The following is a 19,485-nucleotide window of genomic DNA, read 5'->3' on the forward strand; positions in this document are numbered from 1 at the left end:
GCAGGGAGAAACCCAAGAGGCGTATCCTGGGCCCTAAACTGCCCCACCATGGGGAAGAGGGAGAAGCCGGCAGTGTCTCCCTCCCAGGCTCTGGCTTCACGGACAAAGAGTCTCTGTGTCCCTGGAGAGAAGGGGTGGGGCCCCATCTGGCCTGAGGGTGAAATGGGGGCCGTGGGGTGGGGAGAGAGGGAATCTCCCCAAGCTGCTCCTCCTCCCTCCTCAGGGACCTTGAGGCTAAGACTTCTGCTAAAAGATTCTCATAAGATCCTGCCCTGCCCTGCTGGGAAGTTCTTCCTAGTCTAACTCATTTTCGGGCCCATCTATGCTCCTTCCCTTTTTTGAAAGGACCCTTCTGGGGCCACACTCACTGTCATTTTCTCCCACTGTCTCCCTCCAATCAGAGATTCTTTGCCCAGAATAGAGACAGGAAGGGAATGCCCCTGCTAGTTCCCTCAGCCCTGAATAATTTGAAATCCTAATAAAAAGACCCTAGTTATGAGTGGAGCAGTGAAGAGAAGAAAGTTTTTTAACAGATAAAGGAGAGAGACTATCTTGAGGTTAAAGTTTTCCTCCCAGCTGCCTGTCCAGGGTCAGTTCAGAATTGGCATCATCTGGGGCCCCTTTGCCTTGCAGGGGGGGGACCATTGCAGGGTGTCCAGGAGGGTGCAGAGGAGCCAAGGATGGGTGGCAGGAGTCAGGTGCTGGCCAGCAGAGGTCACCCATCCAGGGCGGGATCAACATGGCCGACGCACCCCGGACTGTATTGATCTCAGGCTGCTCGTCGGGAATCGGCCTGGAGCTCGCGGTACAGCTGGCTCATGACCACAGGCAGCGCTACCGAGGTTAGAGGCCCAGGGTGGGGCCGGGCAGGGGAGGGGTGGGCACGACTCCCGAGGACCTTCAGCCGCCCTGGCACTATTTCCACTAGCTCATCCCTTCAGCTGTATTTGTGGGCTTGAGGAGGACCCAGGACACGTGGAGGCCCCCTTCCCACCTCTGCTCATGAATCACCCCCTCATCCAACCAGAATTCCTTGTGCAACTACTGGGTGCCAGGCACTATTCTAGGTGCTGGAAACACAGCAGTGAACAAAATAGACAAAAACCTCTGCCCTGAGTAGTGGTGTGGTGAGGGAGGAGGGGGAGGAGAGACAATAAACAGATTTTAAAGTTGTATAATAAGTCCAGCGCCAATAAATGCTGAGAAGCAAAATAAAACAAGGGTAGAGTGTGGTAGGAGGTGGAGGTTGGTGATATTTTTTAAAGGGCTGGTGGGGAGGGCTTTGCTGAGGCTCCACTTTGGCATTCCCTAGGACTTCCCCTCCCCCACCCCTCCCCTGATTACTGCTCCAAGATAAGCCTCTTAAGTGACCCTGACCTTGGGGGCTTAAAGGGGGGGGAGGGGATGGGCCCTAAATCTAGGGAGCCAGCCTCCTGCAACTCTGGAGTAAATTGCCCCAGCCTGCACACCACCCGTGGGGACCTCTGACCCAGAGCATGCTGGAGCTGAAGTGGGCACAGGGCCAGTACTTAAGAGGAGTTTGCAAGGGACAAGGGCATTGCCCCAGTTGGCAGGACTGATTCTCGCAGCCCTCTGCCCTCTGTCTTAGAGACACACGCAGCTTTGGGTGTGACAGTCGGAGTGCCAGTGTGCGAGGAAGCAATAGCACTGTGTCTCTGGATAGGCAGATGAGTGTCTAAAACCGCTGAAGGGTGTTTACTGAGTGCCTACAATGTGCCAGGTTCTGATCAAAGTGTTGCGCATCACATATATCATTTAATCCCCGCACCATGCCTCTGAGGTGGCCACTATCATTAGCTCCATCTTAGAAATGAGGAAACTGAGGCACATCCTCCCAAAGATCCCTGCCCAAGGTCAATCAGCTGGAAAGTGGCAGAGCCTGGATTTGAACCCAGGCAACCCATACACTTGTCACTGTAAGTAGATGCGTGTGCTCCCATTCATCTGCGCAACACCCGTGAATCACGCAGGCCCACAGAGAACACGAAAATGCCCACCAGGGCTGTGCATGTGTGATTGTGGGTACATGCATGATGGGTACAAACATGTATGCAGGTATTTGAGCTCAGCACGCCAACAAACCCAAGCGCAAGTCTCAGTTCTAACACTTACCAGGGGTGAGACAGACAAGGAACTTCATTTTTGCTTAGCGTCAGTGCGTTAATCTCTATGATAGGGGTAATAACTTCCCCTCCTTGTCCTGGCTACTATTGCTAAATAACAAATCATTCCAAAATTTATGGTGTAATAGAACAACTGTAATCATCTGTCTCTCCTGCTTTACAAAGGCCATAAATTTGGAAGGGCTCAGCCAGGCAGTTCTGGCTCAGGGTCAAAGGCTACAACCAAACCAGTTGGGGATAGTCACAGGCCTGGGCAGCCATGTCTGCTCCTTACAGTAATCTCAGGGCTTCTCCATGTGGTCCCTCTCTCTGGCTAGCTTGGGCTTCCTCCCAGCATGTAGCCTCAGGAGAGCTGAGCTGCTACAAGGTGGCTGAAGACTTTAAGAATGAACATTACAGCAAACAAGGCAGAAACTGCAACATCCTTTCTGGCTTAATCCCGGAAGCCATCCAATGTTACTTTCACCCTATTCTATTGACTCCCAGCTCATCTCAAGATCCAAGGAGAGGGAAATGAGATTTCATGACTTGAGGGGGAGCAGCAAAGTTCTCAAAGAGCATATGCGATGAAAGATATTGTGATCATCGGGGCGCCTGGGTGGCTTAGTCGGTTAAGCGTCCGACTTTCGCTTAGGTCATGATCTCGCAGTTCGTGGGTTCGAGCCCCGCGTCGGGCTCTGTGCTGACTGCCAGCTCAGAGCCTGGAGCCTGTTTCAGTCTGTGACTCCCTCTCTCTCTGACCCTCCCCTGCTCATGCTGTCTCTCTCTCTCTCTCTCTCAGAAATAAATAAAACATTAAAAAAAAAAAAAGATATTGTGATCATCTTTGGGAAATTAGTCAGTGGCCTAATCATACTGTTCTTGTGAGGATTGGAGGTAGGGCTTATAAGTATTTAGCACGGTGTTTGGTACATGGTAGGTATTCAGTAAGCTGAAGTATCTGAGGATGATGTAAATATGGCTATTTGCATGTACACACACACACACACACACACACACGTTGACCCTAAGTGTGTACGTATTTCTTTTCTCAAGACAATATGTTCTATATTTATTTTATTGTCTTCCTTACTGAGCTATACATTCTGTGAAGGCAGGGACTTTGCCCATCTCATTTCATGCAATAGTCTCAGCACCTAGAATAGGGCATAGTGTATACTAAGTAGATACTCAGTAAAGGATGGATGGATGAATGAATGAAAGTACATGTAAATGTACGTGCACAAATATGCGTCTGTGGTTGTGTAGTAAATGTAGGTGTGTAAACCTTGGTCTCCATTCCTCTGTGACTGTCCATGCACGATTATGGAAATATATGCAAATGAATGCAGAGGGAAAGGGAACCCAGTGCTTGCCCCAACCATGCTCTCTGTCCCCAGTGGTGGCCACCATGAGAGACCTGGGAAAGAAGGGGACACTGGAGGCAGCTGCTGGAGAGGCTCTGGGGCAGACCCTCACCGTGGCCCAGCTGGACGTATGCAGTGACGCGTCAGTGGCCCAGTGTCTCAGCTGCATCCAGGGAGGGGAAGTGGACGTGCTGGGTAAGACTGAAAACAGCCCCTGGGGGTCACTCCCCTCCCTGACCGAAGCCCAGATCCTCACGACAGTGAATCCTCTCCACTGTCTGAGCACTAGACTTCCTGCTTCACTAGCAACCTCTAGCCCTGGACAGAAGGGGTAGACAAGCTGGCTAAAAGCCCAGGGTACCAGTTTATTATGGATACAAGAATAAACTTGAGTCCTGGGTGTAGGATGGATTCTATTGAATAGAACTTCTCACATTTGGAGAAAACCATATGTAGTTGGAAAAATTACTCCGATGAGTCATTTGGGGAAGGGAGCATGTTGAAGAAGCAACACATGGTCCCTCAGAGGCTTTCTGAGGAGGGTGGGTGTGGCTGTTTTGATGCAATTTGGGGTCAGAGCTGAATTGCTCATGCATAAGGGGAGGCTGTTCCCAGTGGCCCTCCCCCCTCCTCCACCCAGGGTTCAGGGTCCCTATAAGAAATGGTAAACTATACATAAAGATCACCAAGGCTCCACATTCTTCCACTCCAGATACTCTGGCCTGGGGGCACCTGGGTGGCTCAGTTGGTTAAGTGTCCGACTTCAGCTCAGGTCATGATCTCACAGTTTGTGAGTTCGAGCCCCGCATCAGGCTCTGTGCTGACAGCTGGCTCGGAGCCTGGAGCCTGTCTTCGGATTCTGTATCTCTCTCTCTCTCTGACCCTCCCCTGCTCATGCTGTCTCTCTCTGACTCTCAAAAATAAATAAAAAACATTAAAAATTAAAAAAAAAAAAAAGATACTCTAGCCTGACCCTGAATTTGGAGCAAGGGATGGGATGATTCAGGGAGTGTCCCTAAAGGAGGGGTGCTCGAAGGGTTTGGGGGACCTCAATGTAATCTTCATCCCCACAACCTTAGTGAATAATGCTGGAGTGGGCCTGGTGGGGCCCTTGGAGGGGCTCAGCCTCGCTGCCATGCAGAACGTCTTTGATACCAACTTCTTCGGGGCTGTCCGCCTGGTCAGAGCTGTGCTTCCTGGCATGAAGAAAAGGAGAAAGGGCCACATTGTGGTGGTCAGCAGTGTCATGGGACTGCAGGGTAAGCCCTGGGGGATCCTCAGTGTCTGGGGGTCCCAGTGTCTGACCCTCCCCAGGCTGTTAGGATGGCAAATAGGTTTTAGCACCAAATGAGGCTGTATTGGGAAGGACTTTGAAGCTCCGAAGGAAAAATTTCTGGAATGGCTTATGTCTGCCATACTGCAAGAGGAGGCAGTAGTGTTACAAATACTGCCAATGGCCATCCACATCCAGCATCAACCCTCCTTCCCAACATGTACAAGTCTCTCCCATCTCCCCAAACCCAAAAGAACCATCAGAACTCCTTCTCTGTGGCTTTTTCTTGCCAAATACCTCCAGCCAAGCCCCAGTGATATCTAGCTTTGGGGCTCTGAGGTTCTGCAGAAAAAGGGAGCAGTGATTGTTCAGTGATGTCTGCTATCGGCCTACTGGGGAGGCCACGTATTTGCCATCCATGCTCCTCGGTCTTTCCTACTTGAATCCCTCTAGACTCCTTTCCTCCCCATGGAAATTCCCTGGGGTCCATCCCCCTCCTCAGAAGGCCCCTAAAGAATCCACCTTATTTGTTACCCTGCCAAGGGGAATCTGATTCTACTACTCAGCCCCATTTCTTTGGTCTCTCCTGATGTCAGGGGCTACATTCCCTCTCAATAAAAACAGATAAGAACCCCAATGGGGCGCCTGGGTGGCTCAGTCAGTTGAGCGTCCGACATCGGCTCAGGTCATGATCTCGCGGTTCGTGGGTTCGAGCTCCGCGTTGGGCTCTGTGCTGACAGCTCAGAGCCTGGAGCCTGTTTCAGATTCTGTGCCTCCTTCTCTCTCTGATCCTCCCCTGCTCATGCTGTCTCTATCTCTCTCTCTCAGAAATAAATAAAACATTAAAAAAAAAAAAAGAACCCCAACGAATAGGACTTGCCTTCAGGGACCCTGGCAATCCCATGTTCCAGTGGCGCAGAGGTTTAGGGGATGGCGGGAAGAAGGGTTATCCAGGGCTAAGGGCAGATGGAGCACAGCACACCCCAGACAACCTCATCCTGAGCCCATATGCTCCCATCACACACACACACACACACACACATACACTCATCACGCTGGCCCTCATAGCCCCTCATTCTGATCTTCAAACCCTCTTTGCTCTGTCTCCCGAAGACCCCATGTCCCTCTGGATCCACAAGCCCATCGCCCAGACCCCAAAGGGCTCAACCTCCTCCAATCCTCTCAGGTGTCGTGTTCAATGAAGTCTATGCAGCCTCCAAGTTCGCCCTGGAGGGATTCTTTGAAAGTCTGGCTGTGCAGCTGCTGCAGTTCAACATCTTGTGAGGAGGGTCTTTGGGCAGAGAAGGGGGAATGGGAGACCGCAATGGGGAAAGACGTGGGAGACGGAGGCAGCTGGGGGGGGTGGGGTGGGAAGGCAACGATGGTGGGGGAAAGTGGTGAGAAAATGGAATCGGGAATGAGGAAAATGGAGGTATGGGAAGAGAGGGAGCAGTACCAGGGGAAGGGCAGTGGAGGGGCTGGGCCACCGGAAGGATGAGGTAATGTTGAGAAATGGGGAGAGCGAGGAGAGGGACGTTAATGGGGCAGCAAGAGAGTTGGGGCACCATACCCTCTGCCCCTCCCTATGTCCCCAGCATCACCCTGGTGGAACCTGGCCCAGTGGCCACTGACTTTGAGGGGAAGCTCCTGGAGCAGGTTTCCACAGCCGAGTTCCCAGACACTGACCCTGACACCCTGCACTACTTCCGAGATTTCTACCTCCCGGCCTCCAGAGAGCTCTTTCGCTGCGTAGGGCAGAGCCCACAGGACGTGGCCCAGGTGAGTGGGGCGGGGGGGGCGGGGGAGGCAGATCCCCAAGACTTGACTCAGGTATGTGAGGGTGCCCCACCCTGGAAACCCCGCCTCTCTGAATCCAAGAGCTCAGGGCTCCACCCCATAGGTCATCGTCAAGGTCATCGGCTCATCCAGACCACCCCTGCGCAGACAAACCAACACTCGCTACACTCCGCTGGCTGCGCTCAAGGCTGTGGACCCCTCCGGGAGCCTTTACGTGCGCACCTCCCACCAACTGCTCTTCCGCTGGACACGCCTCCTCAACCTTGGCCTCCGATGCCTTGCCTGCGGCTGCCTCCGCATGCGAATATGGCCCCAGTGAGCAGAGCTTCACCCAACCCTCTCTACCCCTGCACAGCCCCTTTGGCTCAAACTTATCTCACAGGCCAGTACAGACTCTTCATTCATTCATTCAGCAAACTCTGCCTGACCTGCTCTGTGCCTGGGCATTTCTGGGACCCCAGAAATCCCTCAGTCCCCAGGCACACACACACACACACACACCCATGGTCAGGGCCGGGGCAGAAAGAGGGACCCTTGAACCCTGGGCTGAGGAACCCAGAGTAGGGAGCTGGAGCTGTGTCTGGGAAGGCAAGATAGGCTTCCTGGAAGAGGGGACATTGTTGCTGGACCTTGAAAGACGGAATAGACTCTGCCTCATTCAACCTCTGGACTTACATTATCTTGGATGTGAAAATACAAGGATGATCTAAAATCCCCTCCACATAGAACTGAGGTGACTAAGGGGTCTTCAAGACTTTTCTGGTCACACAGCCCACCAGCAAAATGTTTCATGCGCTCGCCAGTGGTACATGTATATTTTTTCATAAAATATATATGTTACCACTAGCAATCACTATATCAAAAATTTAATAAAGCTCAACTCCCTATGTCTAAATAAAAAATTTTAAAAAGCAATAAGATTCACTTCACACATTAGAACGGCTACTATAAATAAACCATGAAAACAAACAAAAACTCCAGAAAACACCAAGTGTTAGTGACAATGGAGAGAAATCGGAACTTGCGCCCTGTCGGTGAGGATGTAAAATGGTGCACTCACTATGGAAGATAGCATGATAGTTCCTCAAAAAACTGAAACAGAATTATCACATGACTCAGCAATTCCATTTCTGGGTATTTTATCCAAAAGAATTGAAAGCAGAGTCTCAAGGAGATATTTGTACACCCTCATTCATAGCAGAACGGTTCACAACAGCCAAATGTGGAAGCAACCCCATCAATGGTCCATCAGCAGAAGACTGGGTAAACACAACGAGGTACATCCATACCATGGAATATTATTCAGCCTTAAAAAGAAAGTCAATTCCAATACCTGCTACAACATGAATAAACCTTGTGAGCATTAGACTCAGTGAAATAAGCTAGACACAAAAGGACCAATATTGTAGGATTCCACTTTGCTGCGGTCCCATTCACAGAGACAGGAAGTAGATTAGATGGTGGGGGGCGCCAGGGGCTGGGGAGGCGGTGGGAAGTCAGTGCTTCGTGGGGACAGAGTCTCAATTTGCAAGATACAATGGGTTCTGGGGATGGATGGTGGGGAAGGTGGTACAACTACGAAAATGTACTTAACCCCACGGAACCGAACACTTAAAAACGGTGAAGATGGTAAATTTCATGTTGTGTATATTTTATCACAGTTAAAATTTTTATTTTTCATTATTTTTTATGTTTAGTTATTTTTTGAGAGAGAGCATGAGCGGGTGAGAGGCAGAGAAAGAGGGAGACGGAGGATCTGAAGTGAGGTCTGGGCTGAGACGGGAGAGCCCCATGTGGGGTCAAACTCACAGCCATGAGATGGTGACCTGAGCTGATGTCAGATGCTTAACTGAGTCACTCAGGTGCCCCCACAATTAAAACATTTTTAAAAGCTGGAGTCTGGGTGGCTCAGTTGGCTAAGCATCTGACTCATGATTTCAGCTCAGGTCATGATCTTGTAGTTCATGAGTTTGAGCCCCACATCAGGCTTCACGCCAACAGTGCGGCACCTGCGTGGGACTCTATCTCTCTCTCCCTCTCTCTCTGCCCCTCCCCTGCTCTCTCTGTCTCTTAAAATAAACAAATAAACCTTTAAAAAAATATTTTTAAAGCAATAATAGCTCTACTGGGGCCCACAAGAGGTATTACCAAGTTTCTTGGCCCTCATGTGGAGAATTCAGAAGCAAATGGACTCGGTGTAAATGCTGACTCTGCTTCTTGTTTACTGGGTGGCCCTGGGCAGGTGATGTGCTGGTGCCTCTTCCGGAGAGCAGAGCTATCAGTAACAGCACTGAAATGACAGGAAGAGTCCCCCGCGCTGGACTTGGACCCTTTGTGATGGTTCTCATCTGGCTACCATCTTGGAGGGCCGGACTCTGGGCAAAGGAGTTTTCATTAAAGTTTGTTCTTGCATCCTTGTTAGACAGAGGCACTCGGAAGCCAACCAGTTCATAAATGAGGGAACCAAGGTTGTCCAGAGCAGGGGGCGGGGCAGGAATCAAGCCTGGGTCCTTCCAACTCAGTCCATGCCCTCAGGGGTCTCTAGTCACCTCCTCTAGGAAAAGGGAAACTGAGTCCAGGGCCCTCCAAAGAGACTCAGTGAAATAAGCTAGACACCGTGTCAGAAATAATGGAGCTACTTACTGCTTTTTTTTGTCAAGGGGCCCTTCCTTTCCCCTCCCTGACACTGGATTTCTGAAGCATGTTGGAATACCTGCAAAAGAAAGTATGGGGGCACCTGGGTGGCTTACCTTGGGTAAGCATCAGACTCCGGCTCAGGTCATGATCTCATGGTTCATAGGTTCGAGCCCCGCGTCGGGCTCTGTGCTGACAGCTCAGAGCCTGGAGCCTGTTTCAGATTCTGTGTCTCCCTCTCTCTCTCTGACACTCCCCTGCTCACGCTGTCTCTCTCTCTCTCTCTCAGAAATAAATAAAACATTTAAAAAATTAAAAAAAAAAAAGTGGGGCACCTGGGTGGCTCAGTCGGTTAAGTGTCCGACTTTGGCCCAGGTCATGATCTCACGGTTCGTGAGTTTGAGCCCTGCGTCAGGCTTTGTGCTGACAGATAACTCAGAGCCTGGAGCCTGCTTCAGATTCTGTGTCTCCCTCTCTCTCTGACCCTCCCCTGCTCACGCTGTCTCTCTCTCTCTCTCTCTCTCTCAGAAATAAACTATTAAATTTTTTTAAATAAAAATTTAAAAACAAAGTATAAAATTAGATCACGATGCCAGTTGCATAGCCTTGTGACTTTGCCCAAACCACTGAATCTCACACTTTAAAATGGCAGAGTTCATGGTATCTGAATTCTATCTCAATTTAAAATTTAAATACATTTTTTAAAAAGAATATAAGGAGGGGCGCCTGGGTGGCTTAGTCGGTTGAGCGTCCGACTTTCGCTTAGGTCATGATCTCGCGGTTCGTGGGTTCGAGCCCCGCGTCGGGCTCTGTGCTGACTGCCAGCTCAGAGCCTGGAGCCTGTTTCAGTCTGTGACTCCCTCTCTCTCTGACCCTCCCCTGCTCACGCTGTCTCTCTCTCTCTCTCCTAGAAAAGTAAAACATTAAAAAAAAAAAAAGAATATAAGGAGCACACGTGTGTAAGAGGTCTTTGGGCTGCTTCAAGAGGTTCACCCAAGAATTCCATCAGCCAGTTTCCTCCACATCTAGTTTCTGGTTGTGTTGGATTCGGCTAATGGGAGGCATCAGCAGGAGAAGAGAGGCTGGGAGGAGAAAGGCCAGAGTATTTGTCCCCCGAGAGCTCCCTCCGTGGGGGTCACTGTGCTTACAGCATCTCTTATCTGAGGCCCCAACTCCAGTTTCTGAGAGCCACTCCCCCTTTGTGTCCCTTTCAGCTAAAGATGGCCATAGGGCCCCACAGAGGCCAGCAGGAAGGCACTGCGCTCCATAGAGCCACCCACCTTCTGTCTCTACTTTTGCAATCGTCCCTGTCTTCATTGATCCCCAAATTACCCGCTTTGAGTGTACTATCTCTTTCCACCCGGGACTCTGACTGACGTAACGTTATGTGTGCAAAAGAGCAGGGGAGCAAAACGCAGGCACACGAGCCCACCATCAGACTCCACCATTGGGACATTATTGATCTTTGCTGCCTGCCTTTATCCCTATAGTTTCTACTGTCATGAATTCTAGGTCCAATATTCTCTTGTTTGGGAAGAAAAAAAAAAAACCTCCCGTAAATAAATTATTTTAAAAGACAAATTTATCTTCTTGCCGACAAGGAAAAGTCATCATGGTCACCATACGTGAAGCCAAACTCAGTAGTTCTCTACAGGTGGCGCATACAGTACCCCAAACCCCCTTCTCAGCTACGGAAGTGAGCATGTGACCGCGATTCCGCTCAGCAGATGCACAGGCTTTAGATTTGAGAAACACCGCCCCCCCCCCAAAGGAAGAGGGATCGGGAACCGGAGGTGCAGGAGGGACGGGGGGAGGGGGGCGGCATTGCCAAAATCGTCATGGAAAGCCAGAGCTGCCGACTGGCTTCAGAAGGATGATTTAAGCTCCTGCCCTGCACCACCACTTTGTCCCTGTCCATCTTCCAAGGCTGGTGATTTCATTAGCCCCCAGCATCTGCTGGATAAATTCCTTTACAGCTTAAATCACCCTGAGTCAGTTTCTGTTGCATCTAAAGAAGAATCACTAGCGATCCAGATGGCAAAATAAAAGCAAAAGCAGGGGAGGGGGGAAGAGTTACTACATTTAAGCTGCAAGCTATTGCTGACCAACAGAAACAGCCCCACAAGTTGTTGAAGCGCTAACCCCTGGTTCTGGGTTTCTGCACTCACACCTGCCCCTCCGTCCTGTCTCCCCCCATCTTAGAGGCAAGTCTGTCTTGATTGCTCACGCCAAAACTCTTGGAGTCATCTCTACCTCCTCTCTCTCATACCTCACGGCTAATCAGATCTTGTCCACTTGACCTGTAAAATATCTTCAAAACCAACCATTTCGCAACACCCTCTAGGCCCCCACCCTAGTCCAGCCACCATCATTTCTCACCTGGAGTACTGCACCAGCCTCCTCCCCCCTCCCTGCTTCTGCACTCGCTCCCCCTACAATCCATTCTCCACGCAACAGCCCAGAGGATCTTTAAAAACAGCTTTTGAGTAGATAAAATGTCGGTGTTTTAAAAAATCAATATATAGGGGCGCCTGGGCGGCTCAGTCAGTTAAGTATCCGACTTTGGCTCAGGTCATGATCTCACAGTTTCTGGCTTCGAGCCCCGCATCAGGCTCGGTGCTGACTGCCAGCTCAGAGCCTGGAGCCTGTTTCAGATTCTGTGTCTCCCTCTCTCTCTGACCCTCCCCTGCTCACACTGTCTCTCTCCCTGTCTCTCAGAAATAAAAAAAATAAAAACATTAAAAAAATAAAAACCAATATATATACACATATGTATATATTTAACTTTTTTTTTAAGTAGGCTCAATGCCCAGTGTGGGGCTTGAACTTACAACCCTGCGAGTGAAAGTCACATGCTCTGCTGACTGAGCCAGCCAGGCACACCTAAAAGAATATTTTAAAAAACAATTCTGCTGGGGGCACCCACCTTAGTCAGTTGGGTGTCTAATTTTGGCGAAGGTCATGATCTCACAGCTTCTGGGCTCAAGCTCCACATCAGGCTCTCTGCTGTCAGCACAGAGTCTGCTTCAGATCCTCTGTTCCCCTCTCTCCATGCCCCTCCCCTGCTTACGTTGTCTCTCTCCCTCTCTCAAAAATAAATAAACGTTTAAAAAAACTCTCCTGCCTTCCTCTTTCCCTCAACTCCCCAATTCCTGACACCCCCCCACCTAGATAGAGTTATCTATCCAGATTTTCTTTCTTTCATTTTTAAAAAAAATTTTTAATGTTTGTTTATTTTTGAGAGAGAGACAGGGTGTGATATCCAGATTTTCTTTCTGATTATACAAGAAAAAACTGATAAGCAAACTGTGGTATATACACACAAAGGAATCTTATTCAACCTTAAAGAGGAAGGAAATTCTGGCACTTGCTACAACATGGAAGAATCTTGAAGGCATCCAACAGAGTGATATAAGCCAGACACAAAAGGGTACATACATCCAAGATCCATTTACATAAGGTACATAGAATATGCAAATTCATAGACAAAAAGTAAAACAGTGGTTAACAGAGGCTGGGGGAGGGGGAATGGGAAGTTAGTGTTTCGTGGGGACAGACTTTCAGTTTGGGAAGATGGGAAGTTCTAGAGATGGATGGGGGGATGGTGGTACAGTGATGTGAATGTGCTTGGTAGCATTCAACCCTATACTTAAAAATGGCTAAAATGGGAAGTTTTATGTTGTGCAGATTTTACCACATTAAAAAATATATATATATATATATAATGGAAAAACTGATTTTTTCACAAAAAGCAGCACACCATATACCTAAATGCAAACTTTAGTTCTTTCCTTGAATAATATGTCTTAGAAGTGTTTTCTTATCAGCCCAAGCAGACATCCTCATTCTTTTGCACAGCTACAAAATATTCCGTTGTGTAGATGGACAATAACTGATGCAACTGGTACTGATAAATCTTTGGGCTCGCTCCAATCTTCTCCTATTATATAAACGGCCGCAATGAACGACCTTGTGTGCATACATCATTTCACACACGTGCAAGTGTCCCTCTCATGGGATTACTTGGCCAAAGAAACTATGCACTTGCAATTTTTACGAACATTATCGAGTTCATCTCTATTGGGAAGGACTGGTGTCCATATGTTAACATGGTCACTTCCTCATAGCTTCACCACACTGTGCATTAGTAGTCTTCTAAATTTTGGCCAATCTAATGGGTAAAAATTAGTATCTCATATTTCTCTTATTTTAAATTGCATTTCTCTTATTGTGAGTAAGGCTGCCTTTTCATATGTCAAAGAACCTTCTGTGTTTCATTTTTCATGAATGTCCCGATCACACATTTTGCTCGGGTTTTTCTAACTTTTTTAACGTTTTTATTTTTGAGAGACAGAGTGCGAGTGGGGGAAGGGCAGAGAGAGAGGGAGACACAGAATCCAAAACAGGCTCCAGGCTCTGTGCTGACAGCTCAGAGCCTGACGCGGGGCTCGACTCACAAACTGTGAGATCGTGACCTGAGCTGAAGTCAGATTTTAACCAACTGAGCCACCCAGGTGCACGTTGCTCAAGTTTTTCTACTGGAAAACTACTGGGCTGTTTATATATGTATTTTTAAAATTTTTTAATGTTTTTTTATTTATTTCTAGGAGAGAGAGAAACAGCGTGAGCAAGGGAGGGTCAGAGAGAGAGGGAGTCACAGACCGAAACAAGCTCCAGGCTCTGAGATGGCAGTCAGCACAGAGCCCAATGCGGGGCTCGAACCCACAAACCGCAAGATCATGACCTAAGCGAAAGTCGGACGCTTAACCGACCAAGCCACCCAGGCACCCCTGTTTATATATTTTTTTGAGGTGGAGGAGAGAGAGATTCCCAGCAGGCCTTGCACTGTCAGCACAGAGTCCTATGTGGGGCTTGCACTCACGAATGGTGAGATCACAACCTGAGCTGAATCCAAGAGTCAGACGTTTAACCTACTGAGCTACCCAGGTGCCCCTGGATTATTTATATTTTTATTATTAATGCTTAGAAACTCTTTACACATTAGGGAGATTAGGAGGTCTGTAATATGAAGTGCACTTATCCCTATTTTTCAACTTTTCTGTGATGTAACGTGGCCTTATTTTTATGTCATGGAATGATTCATCCTCTTTATCACTGTCACCATTGGATTTCAGGTCGGAGTAAGAAAGGACCTATCCAGACTAATCCTGTTAAAACAGAAAGATATTGTTGCTCTTCTTTTCAAAATTCTCCAATGGTTCCTCCTCTTACTTAGATTCAAAATCCACAGCTACAAGGCCTCCTACATGTTCTGATCCTTAATAATCTCAAATTATCTCCTACTCTCTCCCTTTCACCTGCTTCCTTCTGAAGACACTGACCTCCTTACTATTTCTTAAATGCTCCATGAACATTCCTACCTCAGGACCTTTGTACATGCTGTTCCATCTGCCTAGAACGCTTTTCCCAGATAGCCACATGGCTCCCTCCTTCAGTTCATGTAGGTGCTCAGATTTCACCTTCTCAGAGAGGCCACAAGATAGTACCCTGTCGTTCTATCCCCCAAACCTGCTTTATTTGTCATCACCTGACATACATAAAAGTTATGTTTCTTGCCTGTCTCCCTCCACTTGAATGCCAGCTCCCTGGGGAGGAGATTGTCATCTGCTCGACCACATTCCCAGCCCCTACTAAAGTATGTGGAACATGATAGATACCCAAATACCTGACAAACGCAAGAATAGGTGTGTAAATTAATGCATCAAAATGAATTCGTGTCTGGGGCGCCTGGGTGGCTCGTCGGTTAAGCATCTGACTTGATTTCAGTTCAGGTCATGATCTCGCAATTCATGAGCTCCAGCCTCACATCAGGCTCTGTGCTGACAGCTCAGAGCCTGCTTGGGATCTTCTCTCTCTCTGCCCCTCCCCTACTTGCTTTCATGCTCTCTCTCTCTCAAAATAAATAAATAAACTAAAAAAAATTAAAAAACAAACAAACAAACAAAAAATGAGACTCTCTGTAGCCTAATAAGGATTTCAAGACTCTTTTCTTACGACTCCCCAAATCACCGTGTTCCCTGTACCTTCCCAGACTTTGCATAAGCTGTTCCCTCCCCTTGAAACAAAACCTTCTTCTGCCTCCCACCCCTAACCCTTCACCAGATTACTCTTACTTTCCTGAGACTTTCAGACTTTCAGGTCTCAGCCTAAATATGGCTTCCTCCAGGATGCCTTCTTTGATTCCCCAGCCTGGATGGGTTAGGTGGTTTCCCTGGGCCCTCCTCGCTGCTTATTTTGGGGGTTTTCCACTGACAGTTTTCCCTGGTCAGGCTGTCAGTGCTGTTAGGGCGCCTATCACAGCTTCCAGACCCAGTAATCAACCCCAAATGCGACTGCTGAATTCTCCACCCCCACCCCCACCCCACCCCCGCCAGCAAGCAACAAGCTTCCCCTGAAATTTTTCACTGCCAGCCAGACCTCCTTGGACCAGAGGACAGAGGCATCTGGTGCAAGTCCTTAGGGATCGGGAGGCAAGGCCAGTTCCAGAAGGCTTGGGGACCAAGAAGCCCTCGAGACCGAGAATTGGCGGAGGAGCCTAGGCTGACACAGAAAGTGGGTCCTGGCCGCTTTATCTGGACTAAGACGCTCCTGACACCTCCTACCTGAGCGAGAAACGCCACCTTTCTGAGCATCGGTTTCCTCATCTGTGAAATGGACGCGTTGCTGGCGAGAGAGCCCCTGCTAAGTGCCAGGACTTAAGTGTTTCATAAATGACAGCCGTTCATTGAAATGTTGGTATTTGTATTATTTCTTGCCTCCTGGATCCTGCCCGGCCTTTCCCGGGAAGCTCTGGGCTGGAAGCCTGGAGGAGGAGGGGGCGAAAACGGAGGCCACACTTCCCTGCAACGCCGTCCCTCCCGCCCTGGCCTCCCTGCTGCAAACCCCGGGTCCCAGGGAGGGGAAGGCGGGCGGAATCCGAGCGGCAGCGGCAGCTGCTCCGGGCGCGCGGCCAACGTCCCCTCCCTCCACCACCCGCATTCCTGCGGGAGGGGGCCGAGCGCTCCTCGGGCGGCCGGAGGCTCGCTGGCGCCCTCCCGTGGCTAACATTGGACTTGACCATTAACTGCGACCTGGGTGTAACCCACAGCCGGTCTCCAAACCAACCCTTAACGCTTCTCCGGCTCCCTCTCACACAGGTTCGCTTAACTTGCTGTGTGACCTAAGGCGAGTCACTTAACCTCCCTGTGCCCCAGTTTCCTAGCTGCACCATATCGGGCAGGACACTTCACCTTCTGGTGCCTAGATTTTTGCATCTGCAAAATGGGTCGGGGGGTCCTTAGATTGCTGAGAGGACTCAAAGGGACGGTCCAGGTGACCCGCAGCTACAGTAAATGCCCACACCCCAGGGGAAGGGGTTTCCGTCCTGTTCCCTGCTGTGTCCCCAGCGCCTACAACAAGGCTGGCCATGCAAATGGTGCTGATTTATTTTATGTATTTTATTAGGTACTGAGCAAATGCTATTCTTCATGAGATGCAAGCTCATTCACCCAGCACCCACTTTTGCCTCCATCCGTTTGTTCAACTCCTCCATCAATCCGATCATCCATCATTCACTGGATGACTAAGCGTATCACAGAAGGCCCCGCCCCACCCCCACCCCCACCCCCGCACTTATTTTCAAAGTGTTTTCCATCTTTTCTGCTGCTCACTGGTACCCAGGGCAGTGTTTCCCTTCCTGAGCCCTTCCCCCCCACCTCAGTCAAAACCGGAACTCAAGGTTGCTGCGGGCCTGAGAATGCTTCAAAAGCCTCAGATGTGCTAACCTGACAAGGATTCCCACTCTGGAGGGCACCTCGGTGACTCAGGCGGTTGAGCATCTGACTCTTGGCTTCGGCTCAGGTCATGATCTCATGGTTCGTGGGTTCGAACTCCTGCATCAGGTTCTGTGCTGGCAGTGCAGAGCCTACTTGGGGTTCTCTCTCTCTCTCTCTCTCTCTCTCTCTCCCTCTCTCTCTGCCCCTCCCCTGCTACCCTGCTTGTGCTCCCTCTCTCAAAATAAATAAATAAATAAAATAAAATAAAATAAAATAAAATAAAATAAGAGTTCCCACTCAGGAGACAGATACTGTTATGGTAACAGGGAGCCCAGACTGGACAGACAGGTGAGAGAGACTGAGAATAGCGTCCCTGTCATCCTTCACCTCTGCACAACCCCTTGCTCTGGACACCTAGGAGCCCCTGGGACAGAGAGAAGATGGGGACATGTGGTGTGGGCGCAAAGACGTGAAAGGGGAGAGCTCACGCCCAGCTGAGGGAGGGCTGAACAGAACCAGTGGAGATTCCAGAGAGCACGGAACAGCAGTGGAGTGGATACGCCAGCCCAAATGGATGCCAGTGTTCTAGAACCTTCCAAATTAGGTCTCACCTGCTTTCCTGATCCAGTCTTCATTTGATTCTGTTGATTCTTTGCTTCATAAGAGATTGTTGACCATGGACTCAAGAGTATTACCCAGAGCCTCACGGCTCACCCACCTGACCCGAAGAAAGTTGCTTACCTCCACCAGGCCTCAGCTTCCCCATCTGTACAATAGGTGGTAATTCTCACTTCAGCATAAATATGAGACCTCTGCCAGTGTACACAAAGCATGCAGAACAGCACCTGGCACACAGTAGGTGCTCAATAAATGCCAGAGGAATAAATGATTAGATTCCATGTTGCCTCCTTTGTTTCTAACACATCTGGTTTTCTAGCTCTCTGCAAAGGTAGAGTCTGGAAAGCCAGCACGGTTGAACCTAATTAACAAGAGGCTGTGAAGTTTAAGGAGGAAATGCAAGTCCTCAGTAAATGTCCACTCCACAGCGGCAGGCATTTGGGTCACTGCTGTGTCCCCAGCATGTTAAGAAGGGGCTGGGCTCATAGTAAGTACTTACCTCATCTTTGTTAGATAAGTGTATATTTATGATCATTGTTTGTGGAAGATCTGGGCTTTCCCAGGCTCTCTAAGCTGGCAGTATTGGCTTCGCTGAGAAATGAAGAACCAGACAAACTTATCTGCAGCCCCCGTCTGCTTGTCAGAGGCAGGACCACAAAGTGGCTCCAGCGTCTTTAAAGGGCATATTAAAGGGGCAGTGAAAATTATTTCGGGACAGAGAAAGCCTTCTTCCAGGAATGCCTCAAGCATGATGTGTTTGTGTCCCTGGTTCAATATGTATAATTTGCCTTCTGGAAAAAGGAGCCCAGAGAGCTTGGCATGATTTAAGAACAATGGACAATGGCCACAATTTACCAAGTGTAATTGTGCAGAAAGATCTGAAGCCCAGCGAGAGGATTTGACCTGTGCACTTTTGAGAAGGTTCCCTTATGGTGGGTCCTGGGGGCAGATGGCTAACTGCCATGGCTGCTCATGCCTGTGACCCGGGAAATGAAGATATAAAGCCTGTACAGCCCCTGTTTGAGCAGCTACCCCAGCAACTCACAATTACACAAGGGCAGAGGCAGGGACGATCTTGTTTCTTCTTGCCCTTAACAGTCAATCCTAAGCAGGCTCTGAGTCCACCCTCCCAACGCTCAAGGCCTGGGCTCCTTGCTGGTAGAGGGAAAGGCTTTAAGATAAGATCTCATGGGTCATGGAAAGGACAATCCTCCCCCCCACACACACCACTCAGGCCTCAAAGTGGGGAGCTGGAATACTTCTTTTATTTTTTTTAATGTTTATTTACTTTTGAGAGAGAGACAGAGAGCAAGCGGGGGAGGGGCAGAGAGAGAGGGAGACTCAGAATGTGAAGCAGGCTCCAGGCTCTGAGCTGTCAGCCCAGAGCCCAGCTTGGGGCTCGAACCCAAGAACCTCAAGATCATGACCTGAGCCGAAGTCAGATGCTTAACTGACTGAGCCCCCCAGGCGCCCTGGGATACATCTTGGTGCAGCTGTCCCTGCCCTCCGTGGAGCCTTGGCTGGAAAGGGAGGAGCAACCTCTTCTTCTCCCATTGGATTTACGGGGATTCCCTCCCCACGTCTGTTTAGATATTAACTCAGCCAGGCCAGGCCAAGGCAAACAGAGCAGAGGTGCGGAGGAGAAGAGGACAGGTGCCTGTGGCCTGTGGCTGCACACATCAGCCTCCCCCCACCATGGACTTCCCCTGGCCCGTGGGGTTGCTTCTGCTCCTCTTGGGGACCCCTCTTGCCCATACTGATCCACTGTGAGTGCGGGAAGCTGAGGGCACTCAGGGGCTGCCTGCATATCTGCTGTCTGCATGACTCCCTGCATGGGGCCCTGCCTCTCTGCTGCAGCTTTCCCCACGTGGGTCCCCGCCATGTCCCTGCGCGTGTCC

General features: G+C 49.6%; 1 protein-coding gene across 1 annotated transcript; it reads left to right on the forward strand.

Annotated features, from left to right (window-relative positions):
* Positions 1-739: 739 nt before the first annotated feature.
* On the forward strand, positions 740-7,360 carry RDH8 (retinol dehydrogenase 8). The gene is made up of 6 exons (XM_039251005.1): positions 740-842; positions 3,524-3,685; positions 4,570-4,749; positions 5,950-6,043; positions 6,359-6,542; positions 6,664-7,360. Exons 1-6 carry the CDS (start codon positions 740-742, stop codon positions 6,877-6,879), a joined length of 939 nt encoding a protein of 312 aa, XP_039106936.1. The 3' UTR covers positions 6,880-7,360.
* Positions 7,361-19,485: the final 12,125 nt, after the last annotated feature.

The sequence above is a fragment of the Hyaena hyaena genome, unplaced genomic scaffold (assembly GCF_003009895.1).
Source record: "Hyaena hyaena isolate Hyena2069 unplaced genomic scaffold, ASM300989v1 scaffold_392, whole genome shotgun sequence".
Lineage (NCBI taxonomy): Eukaryota > Metazoa > Chordata > Mammalia > Carnivora > Hyaenidae > Hyaena > Hyaena hyaena.